We start from the raw sequence: 21,188 nt of genomic DNA, 5'->3' as shown, positions 1-21,188 counted from the left end.
ACCTGATGCCCATGCAACTAATGGTTGGCACATCACACCTAGGCAGCACTCGCCCACTCGGACTCACTAAGCAATTGCTCACGTACCAAAACCATCAGAGTGTTCCTGTCTGTGCATTTGTTCTTATGTGCAGAATTGCAAATACTTTCCAAACAAGAGGCTTATTCAGCGTCAGTGGGTACGTAGCTGAGACATCGCTCGGTGTCATAGCTGTCGTGCCAGAGGCTGGAAATGATAAATGATGCTCCCAGGCGGCAGAGAAGCCGCTGACATTGGGAGGTTTCCCCAGAGCCTGAGGAGGTTTGGCGTTTCCACGAGAGAGGAGCTGGGCTGCTCTCCATGCCCGCCGCAGGGCACGGCTGCGATGCCTTGCAGAGCAACATGCACGGGCAGGACACGGCAGCAAACGCAGCCGCCCTCCCGTCCCCGTCCTCGGCCTGTACTGTCTGGTATCGTGGCTGGCATTTAGGCTCCAAAACCTTCAGGGCGTTATTAAAAAGGTCAAACTTTGAGAAATATTTCAGGCTTCCCCCCCCGCCCTTTTTTTTTTTTCCTTTTTTTTTTCCTCTTTAAATGCACCTTTTGAGCTGGTTTGGAAGGAGGCTGGGTTTCAAGGTTTCCTTTTTCTGAGCTGTATTCTAGCAGACACAAAAAACCCCAGCGAAAACCCAAGCATTTTCTAATAGATGCATGGAAAGGTCACCTTTCAGAAAATACAATGTGGCCAAATTTGGTTCTATATCAGTCCAAACAGACAGTGCAAACACAGGCTGTAATTTACTAAACCATAAACCATCATAATGGAGTAAATGAATAATGGCTTTTTGCAAACAACAGTAAACACAGCGACAAGGGAGTATTTGGGAGCTCACTAAACCCAAACAGTAATCAGGTTATTGCACCTCAGCACCTCATTCCCCACTGTGCCCCTGGCCACACAACTGTGTGAACAGCCAGCACCGCTGTACGGTGCGGATGTAAAACCAGCCAACGCACCTACAGCAGCCGGGACCGGCGGTATCGGGCTGCAGCCGCCCTCCACAGCCATCGTACGCCTGAAGCAACGGCTCTGGAACAGCTCTGCAGTTAGTTCAACCGTTTATCAGGCTGATCCAAACCCTCCCAAAATCACAGCAGCCCCATTTCCAAAGGAAACATTGGCAGTATGTTCCAGTCTCATTTTCAGTGTTCGCAAGCTGGCATTTCAGCTGCGTTGCAACCCAGATCCTCCTTACCAGAAGGTGCTTTACGAAGTGCAAAGGGAGACCAAGACGTGTCGCACTAACTAGCAGATGTCAGCTGTAAATGCAAACCAGGACACGTTAACTCAAGACAAAAAAATGGTTTGGTTTTGTGGTGGATGGGTCAACAGAAGCCCAGAAATGGTTCTCGTTCCTTTATGATCTTAACACACACCTAAAATAACAGAATCCGCAGAGGAAAAGAAACAAAAATAAAATCAGACTTGCAGGATGATCATCTCACAATGGAGTCTTTCACACGTTGAAGTTAATATCCTGGAATTTATATATGATATTGTATTTTATCTGATCATTAAATTAATTGATTTAAAGCTGCCTACACTGGAAAGTTAAGAAGTTTTCTTAGGGAAAGGAATATTACCTTACAGTGTTATCCCTGAATAACAAGTTATGATAAATAAAATGGTTAAAAAAAAGTGAAATCTTAATGACATTCTGCTTATTGCAAGCAGGAGATTGGATGGATTAGTTTAATTCAATTTATTAAACCATGCAGTTCTCGAAGGCAGGATGGAAATCCCAGCCAGGCTTCCCTCGCTGTCCAGGAGCAGAGGGGTTGGGGTCTGCTCCAGCCCCCTCAGCCCGCTCCCACCCAAACCCACCGTGTTTCCAGTATCACCAGAGATTCTGCTGTAGCTTCTCCAGAAGGCAGAGGGCTGTATGCTCAAACACCTCTGTTCCCATGCTGCTCCCACAGAACAGCAAAGCCAGCGCTAAACCCTTTCCAAAATCCTGCCCCTGCCTGTGGAGCCCTTGCTCCACTGGCAACTTGGCCTCCTTTCACATGAAGGTCCAAGACATTTGTGGGGATGAAAGGGCCGTGATTTGTGTTTGATGTTATTTGTCCCCTCAAGACTTTGCTCTTCTAGTAAAGGAGAGGGTGCATCCTCTGAATTCCTCCTTTCTACTTGTCCTTCCCGACGCGCAGCACCGAGGAGAGTCACTGCACCTTGCAAGAGGAAAGGGCAGGAGCATTACACTCTACTCAATTACACTTAATTACAGGATAACAAATACAAAAAAAAACCCCAAATTATAAAACCAGTACAGCCAACATAGCCTTGAGAATGATTTCCTTAGATTCCCCGTACCTTGACCTCCACATATCCGTTCAACACAGCCCAGAACACATTCCGCTCCAGAGAAGTGGCTACCAACAGGGCTGCCCGGCTCAGCCGCTGCCTTAGCCCATGAAGCCAGCGTGACCTATGGCAGCGAAACCAAAGGCGCAGGGGTTTGCTCCATCCCATCTCTGTGGGTCCCCAGAGGTGATGGGCAATAGCCTGGTATGCGGCCGCAGATGCGATTTTCAGATTTGGCATCCAGCATCGTACAGCACGCCACAGGCACCAGCTGAACGGCCACACTGACCACGCGAGCAAGGGCAGCTTAAAATGGCAAAATCAATATAAAAACCAAACATCTGAGGCTTACATTTGCAGAAAACAAATTAGATGCACATAAGAAATAAACATTTCAGTTTTTATTTTAACTCAAAACTGCTCTTTGGGGAAAGCCCGCCACAGAGCCAAGATAGCAGATCACTCTGTGGTTCATTGCAAATGACAACAGAAGAGTTTAAATTCAAAACATTTGCAAAAGATTAAAACATTGTTAGGAAGGTTAATGTCTCCTTGCATTCTGCCCAGGCTGACAGGAAGGGAATCTTTTGAAACGCACACCGAAGAGGGACCAAGCTCTGGCTGTCTGCTTGGAGAAATAACGATCTGATTGAATGAATGGAAGGAAAACAGTCTTTTCCAAAGCTTACGACTTTTTATACATTCAGGAGTAGAGCTTCAAGGGCAACACTTTTTCTTCAAGTGTCAGGGGACATATTCTGAAGTCACCATGACCGTCAGGACAGTGCCGCTGCTGTCCGGGACCTCCACGGCTCCAACAGCAGCTTCCCGTCTTGCTCTGCTCTGGACGCTTACAAAATCTCTTGCCAGGCTCCAGCCACCCGGGCCAATGCTCACAAGGGCTTGCACCAGCCTTTTCAGCACTAATACAGACAGAATGTGTACTTCACATTTCATATGCTTTTATTCACCTTCTATATTGATTTTTTCATTCACCTTCTATATTGATTTTTTCTAGGTACTTTCTAGCCCATACTTAGTTAATAAATTAGACTATTTCTCCTTATTGGGTATTGAAATACATTTTCATCTCACATCAGTAGTTACTGTCATTAACTACAAGTTTAATGGCACCTGGTTCCAAAGCTACACAAGAAGTATCTGCTATTGATACAGCACATTTATAGCCCATTCACGATATTAAAAAGGAAAGCTCCCAAGTAGTTAAGTATTGCAGGATTCTAATTTTCCTGCCGATCCAGCAGAGCCAGGACCTCACGCAGTACATGGCCCCTGGACTACAATTTCCAGGCTGACCTCGAGCGAGTCGGCCATCGTGCAGTCAAGCAGCATGTCAAGGGCTCCCAGCCTTACAGCCCCCTGCTTAAACGTGTCATTGCGCTTCAAAACCAAGACAGCAATTGTGCAATTTCAGATACCTGCTGCTGCCCAGCGCTGGCCAGAGAAGGATAAAAATCTTCAAGGGATGCTCAGCAGCTGATGTAAACTGATCTACACGCTATGAACGTCAGACACATTGACCACTATGCACCCAAACATCTTTATTCTTCTCTGGCTAACTGCACAAAATTTAAATCTGTCTTGTATTAAATGCTATGACTAAAAGGCAGACCTAAAAGCAGAAGTCAATAATTACTCTCTTTCAAAAGGTTTGCTTTTAGTAAAAAGCAAACAAACAAAACCAGCTTCCCATTTTTCCTCTGCATCTGCTTACCTCAGTGGAGTTATTACAGTTTATATTCACCACAGATTTAGCCTGTTCTAAACAAAAATACTGCCTGGAACCATGGTTTGAGGAGAATATTTTTGAAAGCAAAATGTCCAGTCCCAATTACAGCTATAGGCTAAAGTCAAAAGACACGCAACCCTCAATCTTAAACAGATTTTGTGCTTTCTTTGCAAAGTTCCCAATGGAAGACTATGACCAAAGCTTCAGGGCTCAGTAAGAATATGTTTGAATATTTTGTATGGTATGTATTTTGCTAACAAGCTGTATTTTTAAAAACCTACCCTGTTGTTCAGGCTTACTTTAATTTTCTTGCCTTGCTTTATTCCATTACAAAATTCCATCATCTTCTAAGGAAGGTAAGACCTTTTAATGCTAATATTTATTTTAAAGCTAGAATACTTAATGTCCAACAACCTTGCAATTTCTTTCAAAATTAATGACTTTAAACTGAAATAATGACACATAATAATGAGTAAGTTTACACGGATATATTCAGAAAAAAGCATATTCCTGTAGAATAGAAGTCTGCCCCTTCCCTCAGCTCCCCCCACGCCTCCCCCCCAGCTGAGCCAGGTAACTGGAGCACCAGCATCTGCCCGACCCCAAGCAAAATGGGGCTGTCTCATGATTGCTTCCAAGAGGGCAGAGTGAGCTTCTGCAGGATGCAAGCAGGAACAGCGGCAACGCGCAGACCCACGTCCCTCAGTGGCGATGCTGCCGCGCGGCACGAGAGCCAGCTCGAGGCTCCAGCAGGACTCTGGTAGTTTATGCCCCATCTCAGAGTTAGATGGCCCACAGTGCTGTAAACAAAAAACGTCAGCACACCAATCTGGTTATTTTAAGGCAGTTTGAATGACAGTTATGCGAAATTTCAGCATTTTATTAAGTACCCCGATACACTGAAAACTATTATACTGGAGAAGTATTTCTCAGCATTAAGCCTTCTGCACGGTTTTAAGCTTCACACTGCTGCAGCGCTAGCTCTTCTTCCGCTTACTCTTGGGAAACAGTTGATCATTTCCTGGCATTCGAGGTCGACGTGACTTTCTTTTGTTAACTCTCAGACCTAGAAAACTGCTGCTGTGGAAAAAAAAAAAAAGAAAAAGAAAAAGGAAAATATGGTTTTGAGGATGCTCTAAACATGGCAAATACCGAAGGCTGTATTAAAGCACTGTAAGCGGTATGCGGGCACACACGCGTGTGTGCTACTGGTGATGGTGAAGAGAAACACTGCTCCGTCTTCTTGTTCAAAGAAGGTGACAGCACCCACGAACCATCCCACCCACCCTGAGCACACAGGACAGGGGAGTCGCGGTGCCTCTCCTCCCGTCACCTGGGACCGGTTTGGAACAGGAAGGAGTGGCAGCAACCTTTCAAATTCCTTGTCCATACATGAGAAGAGTCCCTGGCACTGACAAAGCCATGATTACATTATATCAGAAAAGGTCAACTTGAAACAGAGTCATCCTCAGCAGCACAGCCACCGAGGAAAAGGCCGAGCGGTTTTGGTCACGGTTACCCAAGAAGGAAAGCGCGTGTGACTCCCATCTTTAAACAGGCTCTTTGCCAGACGCTCTTCTCATTTATGGACAAAGAATTTTCCACTGGAAACTCAAAGAAGTGTTTTCTTTTTAGTCACAGAGTTAATTTTAAAGAGATAAAAAGTTAAACTAGCCATATTTAAATTAAGCAGCTAATTTCCATCATTCAGCCTCGGAGCTTAAAATTCCACATAGTGTTGACATGAAAGACACCACTCAATATATCAATAGCTATTACTAATTAAACATTCCTTATAAATGCACTCTTTTTTTTACCACTTGCCAGGATGAATCCATCCTGCAGGGACTATTCATTTGCCTTAATATGGGAATACACAACTGAAAATAACAACGGAAAACTCTCAAATGTCAAAGTCCGTGTCTCTGTTGACTGCTGCAAGACATATTCTAAAAGGGATTAACAGGCACAACTCGTATTTCAGAGCTCAGTTCGGCACCACAATGGAAACAGAGCTCCTGCATCTATGAGACCGTTAACCATGTCCAGGAAGATGAGTGCGAATCCCAGCACAATCGGATTTAGCCTGTACCTCTGGAGACGGCAGTGTGGTTAAATGCACATACCTGCAGAGCACAGAAGGAAGAGACGATGCATATGCATAACCCTATCCACCCCTCCCCAATCCTCAACGCTACAAACCTTACAAGTGTGATTTCTATAACGCGTGAAGACCGAAGGCGAAGGCCTTTCCCTCCCAGCTGTACCCTCCACTCCCTCATCTCAATCCCCTGCATTCATTCAGTGGAGAGGATCACTTATTTTAACCTAGAAGCAGCTAAGGTTTTAAAAGTTAGTGAAATTAGACATTAACAAAACCTCTTTCTATATGTCACCTTTTTCTCTGCTGCGGTTCACAATTTTGCATTATTTAAATTCAATGCAAATGCTAAAGCTGTTTTGTGAAACCTCTCAGTACAGTAATGCATTGCCAAAGGCAGTCCCACGCCAAACTAAAATGCACAGGCTAACTAATGAAAGTATTCATAAATGGATACACAGATGTTCTAAGAGTGCCATGATCCAAATTATTTTTTTCCTTTAAATTAAGCTCTGAAGTAGCTATTTTCAACTAAACCCACGGGAGCTGCTGCTCAGTGTATCCATCATACCCAGCTCTTGTACGTGGGCCGTATCTTCCGTTCTAGGCCTAGGAGAATTTGCCTATCTCCATCCAACTCTGCAGTTGTATGACAGAGCAAAGGATAATTAACCTTGGTGGTTAGGTCGTTATCAGCCTCTGATGAATGACGCTGGAGCAGCACGCTCTTTAGGGACAGGAGAAGGCATGGAAGTGATACACTGACCCTTCTCCAGAGCACGTGGCTTTGGCCATTGATGGATGAAGGATCCTGAGCTGGATGAACAACTTGTCCGATGCAATGTATCGCCTATTAATCACCTTTGATTTTCCCACCCTGGGGTGCTTTGCTAGCCCATGGGCACAGAGCAGCCTTGCAGCTCTCCAAGCCAGCTGGAGCCCTTCGGCTGCACCCATTGGGTACCCAATGGCCATGGCCTTGACGCAGAGTTTCCCACAAACAAGACTACCTCCCTGGCCCCACACTGCCGGAGGTACCGCTCCCAGCAGCCACAGCCGGCAAATGAATCAGCAAATAAAATTAACTCCCGATGGTCTGCAAAGCACTTACTGATGACGAGACCAGCCTGACAAAACAATGTAAGGGTTTTTCTCCGAAAACTAACTGCATTAAATAAAGTTAAAAATACATGAAACACTTACAGTTTCTTTGCCTAAAATTAATTGCTGCACTTGCCCAGAGACATTAGTTGGCTATAAAGAGCAGAAAATACATACACAGACAAGGCTGTGAAAAAGGGGCGTTTCTTATCAATTTTTATTTATTTATTTGAGATCTTCTTGTCAGATACAATTGGCACACTGGCACAGTTTGGGAAGAATTGCATTGCTTACTTACTAATGAATTGTTGAGGTCTAGCTTGAAATATCCTGTCTGTAGGTTGACAGAAAACTGGTAAGAAGTAATTCTTGAGATTCGGTAAGTTATTTCAAATAAGATTATATAATTAATACGGAGAAAGAATGTTTAGGGGCTCATTTAATTTGCTATTCACTACTACCCTTCAAGCCTCTCGGCATTGTTTTGCATTTTCTTCACTCCAGAGGACAGGTTCCACGATGACGCTAACCCTGCTGTGCTGCCTTCCACGGCACCGTGCGATACCGCCTTCACAAGGACTCGGTTATGCCACAGAAAAGCACACTAGATGACGGCCTGCAGAACCCAGATAGCTATGTCATGATAAGCAGTCAGTAACATAATGGTCTCTTCACTGCCGTGTGTTAGGAGGAAGGAGGCAGACCACAGGGAGCCCTCGCAGGCACGCCAGGCAATGGTGCGTGCGGCAGAGGCGGACGACAGCCCGGGCACTCGCAGCCAAGTACCCTACACCCTGATGGGTTTGTATGGCACGTTCTGAAGCTGCAGAATGGAAATCAGAGTTGCATTCGTTTGTACTGTTTTACGTTTGCTTTGGCATAGCACTGTTCTCTGTCTTAGATCAGTATTCTTCCTCCTCCAGTAAATAAAAACCTAAACTTGATTACCTATTTAAATCCAGATAATATTATCTCAAAGTATTTCCAAATGTCCTTGTAGCTTATGATGGCAAAATAAACTCTCTGTGGCAGCCTTCATCTCATACCAAATATCCCGCTGACAAAATAATTGTATTTATTTGAGTTTAAAGTGCTTGAGGACAACTGATTTTTATTTTTAGAAATAGAAAAAAAAAAAGACTGGGTTGAAATGACTAAAGGACTTGGTTTGTGGAGCCGGACAGGGCTGAAGTAAATGCATTCTTCTGAAAGCAGTGAGTCAACTGTCACAGAGCAAGTGTCTTCCTAAAATGAACCTGGTTAATATACAGTATCTTGCTAATGTGGGACTGCTGCTTAAATAGTCTCCAGAAAGCTAAGAGTTAAAGGTGATTTTGATTGACTTAGATATGTTCTTTGCCCAAAGAAAAAGGAAGTCAACTATTTTAGTAACTAACTACAGAAGAGCAAAGGAGCGTTCAACTCCAAACTGTCTTACAGTGGAATATTTTAAAAGCATGTGAAAAAAACATCTCTCCACTGCATGGCTGAAAAGACACACTGAGCAAGGACAAAAATGAACATGTTCTGATCTTTGATATGCTTTCCATACCCGAGAGCTTTCTTTTTAAGAATTAAGGCAGAATTCGGAAGTCTTCCAAACTCTGCCCAGTGTTGTTAGGCACTTCAGAAGGTCTGAGCATCTACAAGCAGAGGAAGGTACTCCGTGGTACTCGGTGCCTGCTGCAGAGACTCTGGTACCGCACCGCAAGCGCCCAAACCCAACGGGGACGCTCATCTGTAAGGGGAAGGCACCAGGTGCAGAGCCACACCACAAAGCGCCCTGTGAGTCGGGAAGCTTCTGGGAGCCCCACGGCCCCTCCACGCACATCTCCTTGTGCAGCGGGGACATAAGACTGATTACTTCAGGGGTTTTAAAACAGATTCAACTTTGGTTTATGTTCATTTTAATTAGGGTAAGAACATTTTTGTACTCTTAGACTTTAAGCCACTGGTCACACGGCGTAGTGCCAACAATATTAAAAACGCAAAGCAAATGTGCTTGACCTTCTACAGAAACGTGCAAATGGTAGTACTTCGGTAAGTCAGATCCCTTCCCATATCTTATGGTGCATTTTGTAATAACGAGGTTTGCTTGTCCAGGGACAAGAAGATCCTGACTACATACTACACAGTCATTTATCCCCATCTCAGGTCAAGTCAGGTACAGATATGTTGCAATGACACTTCTAGCACCCTACCTCACCTTAGGGATGAAGTGAACTCAACAAAACACCATTCCCACTGAAAAAGGCATAATATCCCGGTTCAGGACTTCATCTGTTCACACGAGTCTCTCACTGTCTGCTAAAACATAACTGCACCTAGAGAAGCTGTTACAGTCAGACCAACTTCAGCTTAACACCTGAACAGACAAGAAGGCTGCTCTTCGAAACCGAAGCCATAGATTTCAACTGAGACCCAACCATTCCATATCACTTTTGTCATTTTTTCATCCACTCAGGGAAAACAAAGGGTACGCACAAGTTTTAAGCTTGTTTTACATGGTCTAATTCTCTTTCAGAGGCCTTCAGTCTGAAATTGTACAAAACCTGTAACTCTCCTGCCAAGAATACTGGCAAACACTAAAAAGAAAACGGTCACAAAACTGGCAGTGTAAGGATCCAGTCCTGCTTGTGTCACCCCAACACAGCACCGCAGAGACCCTCCTGGGTTACAGACGGGAATACTGAACTGAGTTTTCCCACTGCAAGTGCCCTACCACTTGCCTGGCATCCACACATCATCTGTACACACTGCAGAAGGTGCCAGCTCACTGCTCCCAATGGGGATTAAGGAGTGGAGTTAAAAAGGAGTGATCCTTCCCACTCCCAGGAATTCCCTGAATGAAGTAAATTAAAATTATTGAGCTGTGCTTTAACTGCTGAGCAAAAAGCAGGCTGTTCATATTTCTTCCACTGAAGCTTTAACTTGAATTTCACCCTTCCAGAGACACAAGAAACCCCAAATCCAAGCCGTGGAAAAGCATAAAATAGAAGATATTTTTTAGAAGGACTTAAAATCACATTTGACAAAAATGAGTCATTTACATAAAGAAAAATAATTTTCTCCATTTCAGTTAACGAAACAATCCTGCTTTTAAAGATCATACTCGGGAGCAATATTGGCTTGTCCTTTAGTATGTAAAAGTAAGAGCAATAATAAGGATTTGCATCTAAAATACTAAGAAAGTATAAAGAAACATATTTGCCCTGATCACACCTGTATCTAAACGAAGACCCTTTTCCTTGGTCTTGCTCTGAAGAGAGGCTCAGCGAGTTTCATAACGAGACCTGTCACCAACAGGGTGGGTACGTACTTACCTCAAAAGTGAGATTCTGTAGGGCAGCACACAGTAATGCTTTGAAATGTTCAGTCCTCATGCCCTAATATCAAATAATGTCATTTGGGGTTTCCAGATTATTAAAAGACGTAGAAGTCTCGATATGGACTATTTAAAAGTATTCTCATCAGTACAAAATGTGCACTTGAGCCTAAGCTGCATGCAGACCATCACTACACCTTTCAAGCTTCAGCAAGAAACTTCAAACAGCTAATGAAAGGCGTATCTAGTACAGGAATTCAAGTTGGCCATTAGCTACAGGTTTTTGTTCTACACGGAAAAATCTTACTTCTGATAATACTCACCCACTGGCAAACGTTTAAGATACTCCAGAGGCAAGACAGCAATATAACTCAAAGCCAATTGTTTAAGTACCTGGAAGGCTAAACTATAACACAACATATGGCAAAGATAAACAACATTCAAACTACCCATTTTGCTAATGTGTCACTTCACAAAGAACATCCATCAGCAGTTGCACCTTCCCTCCCCTTTTTGGGTTTGTTTGTTTGTTCGTTTTTGAGAATTTGCAAAATATGACTACCCTTGCAAAAACAAATTACTTAGGACACAGAATGAAGCAGAAATCTAATTTAGTTAAGGCTAGCTTTACTGTTTTACATTCTGCCCATTTCTAGCTTTGATGCCTACATTTTTCCACAGCAGAAGAGTAATTACCTTATGTTCAAAAGTATATTAAAATACAAAGCCAAAAACTGGAGCTTTTGGTTCTCTTGGTTGTCTTGTTTTGCAAATACCTGATTATTAACTCCTATAAAAATAAAGTAAGAGAGATTATAACTTTCTGGCACAACTCAACTTTTAAAAAATCTGGGCTGGTGATGAAATAGACCATCTGTCTGTCCTTTGGTACGCTAGCCTGCGCCTTCCCATGGTAAGTTTGCCAAAGCAAAGTCCTCATTTGACCTACCGTGCCACTCAGCATCCTGCAGGATACAGTTCTGCAATGAACAGAACAACTTTCATGAAAGTTCCAGATCTGCTTTACTTAACATTCTTCTGCACTTACCAACCTGGCCAAACTTTATTACCATTCAACTTAAACCCATCAAATGACTGAGAAGTTTCCGTAGGTGAAGGAAATTATCAAAGGAACAAATGATTTTGCTATGGATACTGTCATAACTAATGTTAACATCCATTACTGCTAGGTAGAAACACTCCATTAACAAACTCTAGTACTGTTTTCATTATTGACATTCCTATTCCTTCTTCCACTACAGAACATGTTTTTCCAACTCGTGCAAGAAGCCACAGATGCCAGATCCTTAAGCCGCAGCACATTATCTCCTGTACTGCAGAAAACAGTTCTGCCAATTGGCTTCTCCAGAATGGAGTTCAGGGACTACAAAAAAAGAATATACAATAATTTGATTGTACCATCACCAAAATTAATTGCAAGTCACTGACTGCTGATAAAGACACTATAGTCCACCATCTGCAAGTTTGGAGATGGCAGTCTCCAAAGATATAGAAAATATGACTGGGAAGGTGAAGACTGTTAGCCTTGCCATTCACTTTTACAAAATTTCTCAAAAATACTTTAAACTGCATGTTTTAAACATGTATGGTAGACTAGCTACTATGTACAAAATTAAAGCTAGATGTAATAAATAGAAGCCACATACTCCAGGCATTACATGGACAATTAAAATATCATCAGAAGTATGTTAAATGTCCTCTTACAGGAAGCACAGAATCATCAAAACCTAAGTTTTTCCTCAATAAAAGAGGCTGCAATGAATTCTTACAGAAACTACTGAGGAAGTACACAGTTCCCCATGGTAATTAATTACAGTTCTACCATTAAGTGCAAGTTTGTTTTAAAAATGTATACCTCTTGTTACCATTCTTCATGCTAGCGCTGTTGCAGAACAATTCACTCCGTGGCTGTTATCTCTCGGCCTGCTCCTGAGCCCTGCACAAACGAGCAGAGCCCTGATGGCACGGAGCACCAGAACATCCACGGGATACGATTTCCAGCCCCATCCTCCACCACCACGCCAGAGCAGTCACTTCACATACTCAAAAGCTGAACTGACTGGGTACATTTTTGTGCCAACGTTTGCATCCTGGTAAAGGTCACTGGCTTCAAAAGCAAAAGCACGCAAGCTCATCACACCAACCAGCATCGGACACCCTTGCATCTTCACTCTCATCAGGTGAAGTAATTTTAACAGGTACAGTTTGGAAACTGGAAGCAGTTCCAACCAGACGGTTTTAGGTTGCTATGAAGTCCTGGTTTGTCATGGATAAAGCAGGATGGTTGCTACCTCAGCCATGGGAACACAGACAATCGCATGGTGCTCTGCTGCCAGCCTCATGAACTGCCTCTCCACGCAGCGGATCACTGCGGGACAGACAAGTTTTCCATGCCAAGTTCCTTCTCCCAAGGCTAGCCAACAAACCTGCGTCTGGCAGTGTATGCCACGTGCAATTCTTCCACATAACCAGAAGAATGTGTCCCTGACCCCCACCTGCAAGCACAAGCAGGAATCAATTCCTCCAACAGACCTTCTCCTGAAAGCCTTCCCCTCTACACCCAGGGTTTCCAGCCCTCTCAGGTAAACACCCCAGTCCTGACAAAGGAAGCGCCTGTAATTTCCCTTACAGTTGGAGTTGACTATTGTTCTTCCTAAATCTAATCTCCTCCAAAAATGAAGCAGGTGTATTAATTCTACAATACTAATGTGGTATTTTATCCCAAGCTGATTTTAAAAAAATTCCTTGAGACCTGACCAGGTGGATTTTTCCCATTCAAACATACAGTCAAGCAGACAAACAGCACAGATTGCATTATAATTTTAGAAAAATATACACAATTGATATCCTAACTCAGGGCAGGTACAGAAGTACAATGAAGGTAAAGCATTTATTGAAGAAATGAAAAATATTCTATTGGCTAGCCAGGAACAGCAATGCCACCCATTCCCTTCCAGGCAAACGTCTGCCAGACCCGTGGGAGGAGCCACGCTGCTCGCTCCTGGAGCACGTCCCTGCTGTGACCAGCCCTGGCCAGGCTAGCAAGGAGCTTCACAGGCTAGCAAGGAGCTCAGCATGATCCTCCTCAGCAGGAGCTAGCACAGTCACGATGAGCAAGGAACCAGGACCACAGGAAACATGGGAAAAAGCACCTGTCCTGCAATCTAGACGTAGCCTCTAAGCGTTAGTAGACTATGAGAGATAAGAACGAGCTCAGAAGCATTTGCAGCAACTGATAAGAATGGACATTACCAAGCTCCATAAATTCAGTAAGTTCCCAACTGCAAGCAAGAGGAAATCAAGAAACTTCTTCTAACTTCTTATGTCCCCATACTCATCTCCTCACTTCTGTCCAGCTATCATCCCTCCCTACCCCGGTTTCCCACCAAGTAAGTCAGAGGCAACTGTGGTAGCAGCAGCAGCAGCAGCATCATGTGCATCCTGCCAAGGACAGAGATGCACATACGTGAAAACTGCTCTCGTGCAGCTGGCAGGGGCAGCTCTCAGTTGTCCTGGCTTCTTCACTCATCTCCAAACGGAAGAAGATGCACTCAAAGGGATAGACACCCATTTTCTCTATCTCTTGCTGTGCATTTTCATGCCTCAGGCATCTAATCAAGACAATGCAGGGAGCTGCAGGCTGCTGGCTGGCTCCCTCGCTTGTGAGCCCTCCAGCTCTCGTTCCACCTTTCCTGTTTTGATCACAAGTCAGAGCCACAAATCCTTATGGATTGGCTTTCATTCAGCAGCCCAATTCCTAGCGATCCAATTCACTGAGAAATAGCCAGCTGAGATATAATACTTCACAGGTAATTGATAATTACGCAATGAGGTGGTTACCAAGGACTTCAGATGATCCCTGATCTCATGGTCCCTGACCCCTGTTTACCAGGGCCATGCATAAATCTTGTAGCAGATCTAAAAACATCTGTGAAAGATAGCTGTGGCTGCTTACTCTTTGATAAATGGCAGCAGCACCAGCAGACCATCACCAGGGGAACAGGGACTAGCATCTGCAATACATATAACCAAGTACTTTTTACTTTACTGCCCATCTCAACGAGTCACTTGCAGGTACTACAAAATAAAGTGCGCTTGAGTGTCCTTCCAGTAAACACCGCTCACCTTCCCAAAGTGATGCCTCCCTCTACAAGAAAGGCTTTATGATTATTTTCTGGTTTTCCAGTGGTGCACTCCCCATTGACCTCTGACGCCACTGTAAGCAATGTCTTATCAGCGCTTCCATTAAAGCTCCTTAAAATCCATTAGATTATCTAAACGCACATTTTAAGAGAGTTTCAAATGTTACTTCTGTCATTAATAATGAATTTTAAGAGCTGTCACAATGTATTGGCTGCATATGTATGTAATGGATAATAGACAAAATTGTGTCATAAATTTTTTAAAAAGCAGACTAAGAGAATTAAATGCAATATGGTTCTCATCATGCCCCTAAGATCAACTACCAAAGTGGACATATTTTAAGAGAGATCCCAGATCAAGCCAATTTCAACTACAAGGGTAAACTGTACTACTTTTGCAGACTTCAACAGTCTTCATTCCTGTTTATTTGTATAATAACTACAAAGCTTTTCATCTGATCTAACACTACACTACTCCAAATTTCGCTATAACTGCACACCTTCAATGCCCCCATATATCCCTGTATTTCCTCTCCATCTTCATGTATTTTATTGGGTTACTTCAGGAATCTTTGGATGATTTCTTAGTATTTTGTTGTAAAACGCCTTGCACAGCTAGACCCAAATTTTAAATATTATCACTATAAAATAGAAGGAGGTTCTTGGTTTTAAGAAATAAGATGTTAAGATTTTAAAAACAAGAAAGTGCTCTTCTCTCTTCAAACAGAAGTAAATTGAAACAGATGCTGCAATTCCAGCACGTTCAACTTGACAGAGATGTAGGTGAGACTGACAACAATGTAACTTTAAATACAACAGAAAATCAGATTCTCTTAATTTTCCATAAAAATCAGGTCCCACACTATTTTTTTTTTCTTTTTAAAAATATATATTCATACTCAAATATACCTTAGAACAATGATTTTCAACTAGTCATCTGCGGATCCTTGGAGCACCCAGGTATTATTTTCCAAGGATCCAAAAACACTGACCAAATTGTATCTCCCACAACTGCGGAGATTCACCAAGAACCTGACTTTTTAGATACATTTGCCTCTCCTGCACAAAACATGTAGGATTCCACAAACTGGAAACTACTGACCTAAATCAGTCGCAAGGCTTTTTCCGCCCATATAGTCTACTTACTTGTCGGAGGATGCTGAACACGTCTCAGGCCCTTGCAGATCTCTCAAAATGTCTGAACTGGAGCTGAAGGGGAAAATAAAACAGATGTAAATTATTTTAGCAACACCTACAGCAAAGTAGGGCTCTACTTAGCAAAGGCAGTAGAATCTGTAGATGAGACAGACCCCTCCACTCAGCACTGGCAACGAGAAGGAATTTCAACCAACAAGAAGTAATTTCATCTAACAGCACAGGCCAGAAAGTTCTGGCTCTGCATCACGTAATTTTCAGAGATTACTGGGTCTCATTTTCATTATTTAACATACAAGACAATTCTCTCCGTTCATGTCTGCTTGTTGTAATTACAATAGCTTTATATTCAAAGGCACCAGACAATTTCTCTGGAGAGGATTTGCAAGATACTTCAGTGGGTAAAGTACAACATTTCAAAGAGTAAAGGTGCTTTCAACCTCAAAACTCAAGGCTTAGGTGTAAGCTTATATTTTGACCATGACAACAACAAAAAAGAATCAACATCAAAGAAAAAAACCTTGACATTGAAATTGTTAGTGACAAAAATCCAAACTGCCAAGACTGTCGGCACACCCAGATAAAAGCCAAGTGAAACGTGCTTTGCCAGCCACCACAGTGACTCATCACACGAACAGAAGTGGCTCATTTTGAGCTGCTTGAAGCAAGCTTTCCTTGTCATGCCTATCTTCCGAGGAAAAGGCACAATCTACAAGAGAGACGAAAGCATACGCTACACAGGGCCATAACAATCTCCAGCTGCTATCTGCCCCCGAAGTACAATGTTTTTGCTCTGTGGTTTGATCACATATTCTGAAAAGAATACAACTGACCATTGAAAGACGTATTTCATAAAGCTATTTATTTCTTAATTAAAATAATTAATTTAAAACTTTAATGGATGCTTTTCTTAGCAAAGGAAAAAAAGCATCTCAGTGCCTTGGATACTGCAAATTGAGGTGAATGAGGACTGAACCAAGCTAGGTGCATCACAACTTTTTTAAAAACCTGCTTGAAAAGATTATTTAGTTTTTCATCTTCACACATAATTTTACATTCTAACATGACAAGGAAAATATTCTTTTCTAAGTCAGTATTTATATACTTACAATACAGAACACAACAGGTCAAACCCAGTAACAGTGCTGGACAGGTGAGAAGCTTCAATGAAAAGGATTTAAGATGGTAACTCAAAAAGAACGAACGAAAGAACGAACGAACGACCCTACATCATGAGTTTTATGGCAATAAGCTACCAACCTGGCTAACAATGGAATTGAGCAACTCCTGTCAATGCTCAGCAAGCCTTCAAGCTGTTGCAGCAGTAAGAGCCCAAAATGTCATCCCAGACTGCTTTTGTAAGAGCAAGCACATAAATGCATAAAAACTTTATGGTTTCTTTTAAACACTTAGGCCTATGTAAAATTTATATGTATTTTTAAAGCTTTCCTAGTAGTGAAGAGCTATACAGTGCTCACTGGACTAGAGGCTAAGCACCCATCTGCAAAGCTGAAGAACGGCTCCCATTGTGGAAATGAGGGGTTCACATCAGCTCCTAAAGGAACCTGTCTAACGGATCTCCTCGAGGCACTAACGCGACACAGTTGCTTACCAGCCGTGCCCTCAGCAACGATGGAGCAGAATTCTGCTTGCTACACTTGTATGTATTTCACAGTAGTCACAGAGGCTACTTAAGTCAGGGTGTTATTAAATTCAGCTATCACTACTGCACCAGCATTGGAAGAATCCATGCCTGTGTAGATATATGCACGCACGTCCATACACACAGACACATATTTAATGAACTACAAGTATGAGCTCCGTGATGTCAGACCGACCTCTTCACATGCTCAAAGTTAAAACATGCCCGAACAACTACACAGATTATTTCAGCCTGTATTTTAAATAATAATAAAATTTTGTCAAATTTCAATAAAATCTGAATTAAGTGAACACAGTACTCTGGTCAATTCTTGATAAATAGCTTTTATTGAACTTTCAGGCTCCATGATATAAACCATTGCAAAGTTCTCAAGTATATGCCAAATTGCAGGGTTGCAGAAATCAACTAACAAGTTGGAAAATGTTGTTTTCTGGAAACTATCTTTCCAAGACACGCCTGGCAGCTCAAACAGTCTGTACATTATTGCAGAAATTACATAACAAACTATGTTACACAAAGAGTTGGGAGATTTTCATGTAAACCATGGCACAGCAGTTGGATACCAGTTCTATTGGATTTACTTTAAAGGTTTTACAACAAAATTAATCCCCTGTTTGTTAGAAGACAGGAGACATAAATTGTAAAAATACATCCCCAAAGTCCTAACTTTATACACGGATATCAGTGCGCTTATATGTTTGTTCAAAACACATGTTAAGGAAAACAGCCCAGGAATACTCACTCTCACAGGACAGATTCCAGCATGGCCCAGCAGAGTCCTGATAATACGGACAATTGCTGAAGTTTACAAATGGTGTTTCTGCCAAAAAAACCTTTTAACAAAGAACATATCTCATACTAGAGAGGTCGTCTTTGTATAGAAGGCCCATGTAGTGATTTCACTGGGCACTTTTCAAAGGTGGAGCCACATTTGCAGTCCCTGGGACGAAGGCAGCCGAAAGCTGCTGACCGCCCGTTTCAGCCCCCGCACACCTCCCAGTGCAGGTACCACGCTCTGCTGCCCGCTTCTGCCATTTCAGTATCATTTTTGCTGGATGAAGACCACTTTGTGCAAACATACGGTAAACAGCACTCCTTACCAAGAAGTACAGATGACTGTCTTTGCACTACCTCTGTTGCAGAGTTACAAATTAAAAGTAAGAATTGTTTTGTACACAACTTCCATATCCCAGGTGCAGGACAGAAGTCTAACATCTTAGCTCATTACCTACTTCACAGATTTTCGAGAACAGCAGTCAGGAGTTCACCAAAACACTTAATATTCATAACGTATTGCATCATTAGAGAGAAGATAATAATTCAAACAGGAGAAGGAATTTAAACCCAAATAACGTCATCGGGCAGCTGACAAGGCTCAGGGCGCGCTAGGAATGATTTGGGCACACCCCAATCATTCACAGAGAGCCCTCTGGGTACAACATCTATTTTAGGCGGCCAGCAGACGAGCGCGTTGTTGAGCTGCTCCTGCTCAGCCATACAGCTTCTCACTGTCACCCTGGGCTCTCCTGACCACGCGCGCTCTCGGTGGCTCCTGGTCTCCCTGCCCGCTGTGCCAGCACAGCCTGCACTGCGGGTTCTCCGCGCCCGTGGCTCAACCCCAGTGCCTCTCGCCAGCCTGCATCTCTCCCAGAGGCACCAGCCAGCATGTCCTCGCAGCAGGAACAGAGCATCGCTTCCACCATCTGAACATGCCCTAAATTGAGCTAGGATTCAGCCTCAGAGATCTCCACACCCTCAGTGTAATGCATTAGAAAACACCAGCTCCCAGGACACACTGGGAGACTAGGAATCACATGCAAACATCCTTTTTTTTTTTTTTTTGAGCTTTTCCTAAATAGATTAATAAATGGCATGCAACTTTTATAAGGTGGTGGGATTTTTTTCATCCATTAATATTTTGTCTCCTCCTGTTGCTTGTTCTCCCCTCTGAAGTGAGGTTCATCAGATGTTACTGTGGCAGTAACTACAGAATCACCAACAGGATTTCACGGGAGAAAAACACTACCAGATTAGATTAGAGAAAACTTTAACACATGCACATTTAGTCATAAAGATAAAAAGGAAAAAGATACCAAAAATATACACAAAGCACTGGTGCCATATGGAGAAAAGTATTTTGAAACAAAATTTATTTAAAAGTTTTGCATGCAATTTTAGAAACTCTTCAGTGATTCTCCAGGAACTTCCATGAACTGCTGAATAAATCTGTCAAATTGAAACACATTACCCAACAGAGCAGTTTTAATATGGAAATGAAGTCAGCTGAAGTTAAAAGCAGTGACTGCATTTATAGGGAAAAACCGTTTTATCCCTGCATCAATTATCACTGCCACTGCTTACAATAACTGGAAGAGGAGCAGGCACAGCCCAAACCCCAGCCCCATGCACCAGCGCTGGGGTGGAGGCAAAGAAGCCCTGGGCCACAGTCAGCGGAAGGAAGAGGGTCACTGTATCTTCCCAACTGCTCCTCAGAGCATGAGGTAATGCAGGTGTCTGCTGGATCTGTTACAATTAACTGCACTCCTCTTCCCATAGCCTGGGCTCAGGCAACTGTTTAAATTTCTTATTTCGGCACTGAATCTAATATGAAATGTTCAAATGAAAAACATGGTAAAACATGCTGTAAAAACAATGGTGGATGGGGAAAGTTTTGAAGTCCAGCATTTTTTTTACTCTCAAAATTGTAAGTCTGTCAAGAAGTCATTTTCGGTACACAAACTGGATGCCCAAAGAATGAGTTTTTATCATACTTCTAAATCCTACCCCAGTGTTCCAGCTACATTAAAAAAAAGGGGGGGGGGGGGGGGGGGAATGAGGGGCTATTTGTGTGCTTTTAGTCCCCTAAAATAGCAAAAGAACAGGTTTGATGCCCGAACACCATGTACTTCCTTGCCTTGAAAAATGTAGCGTTATTATCATTTATCACCGTGTTTGTCACAAGCAAAACAATAAAAGTGAAAAAATTTGGCTAACACTCAGAACAATAATGCAAGATCATAATTTGCATGTGTAATTCACAGCCTATGCCTACCACATTATTTTAAAACTGAGCACAAAATGTACCAGAGTGGGTTACTACCTTAGCCTACACGTGTAGATGTGAACCAGCCATCAGCTCAAGAGTAATCAGAGCCCCCCAGCAAACCAAGTCAACTCTTACACTGTAATTGCATTGAGAGACCGAGGATTTATATACAGAACGGTACAAGACCAAGCTGCAGGGTTGTGAACTTTCCAGCTGTAGCTAAAAAGGCCTTTGTTTCAGAATTTCTTCAAACAATCCATTGTTCCAAGGCAGGCACTCAATGAAATAGTTCTCTGCATCTAGTCTCTCTCAAACATCAATTTCTTTTACAAAGACTGAGCAACTGCTTGATTTTGAGTTGAACTAATTATATACTTTTTTCCACATGCAGGGAAAAAAAATTGTTTGCAAATTAAAAAAACTCCTTAAATATGCCAGACAGTTGAAAAACAATTATCAAAAAACATTTTCAACTAAGCAAAAGAAATTTTGACCACCAACTGAATTAATATTTTAAAATAATTCTTTTTTTTCCCCTTA

At 42.6% G+C, this 21,188-nt stretch overlaps 1 protein-coding gene across 2 annotated transcripts in view; it reads right to left on the bottom strand.

Moving 5' to 3' along the window:
• Positions 1-4,647: 4,647 nt before the first annotated feature.
• The window catches only part of RAD18 (RAD18 E3 ubiquitin protein ligase), a 60,313-nt gene continuing 43,772 nt past the window's right edge, over positions 4,648-21,188 (bottom strand). Inside the window, exons 12-13 of one of the 2 annotated variants that reach the window (XM_072876230.1) lie at positions 15,931-15,993; positions 4,648-5,171 (exon numbers count right to left, since the gene is read on the bottom strand). In XM_072876230.1, the coding sequence (XP_072732331.1) occupies positions 5,072-5,171; positions 15,931-15,993 (163 nt within the window). In that variant the 3' untranslated portion in view covers positions 4,648-5,071. Of the gene's footprint in view, positions 5,175-15,930; positions 15,994-21,188 lie in introns of both variants that reach the window. The other variant, XM_072876229.1, reaches the window with a different exon arrangement.

This window comes from Ciconia boyciana, chromosome 11, assembly GCF_034638445.1.
Source record: "Ciconia boyciana chromosome 11, ASM3463844v1, whole genome shotgun sequence".
NCBI lineage: Eukaryota > Metazoa > Chordata > Aves > Ciconiiformes > Ciconiidae > Ciconia > Ciconia boyciana.
Note: the sequence above shows the minus strand (reverse complement) of the source record. Positions and strands in the feature narration are given on the sequence as shown.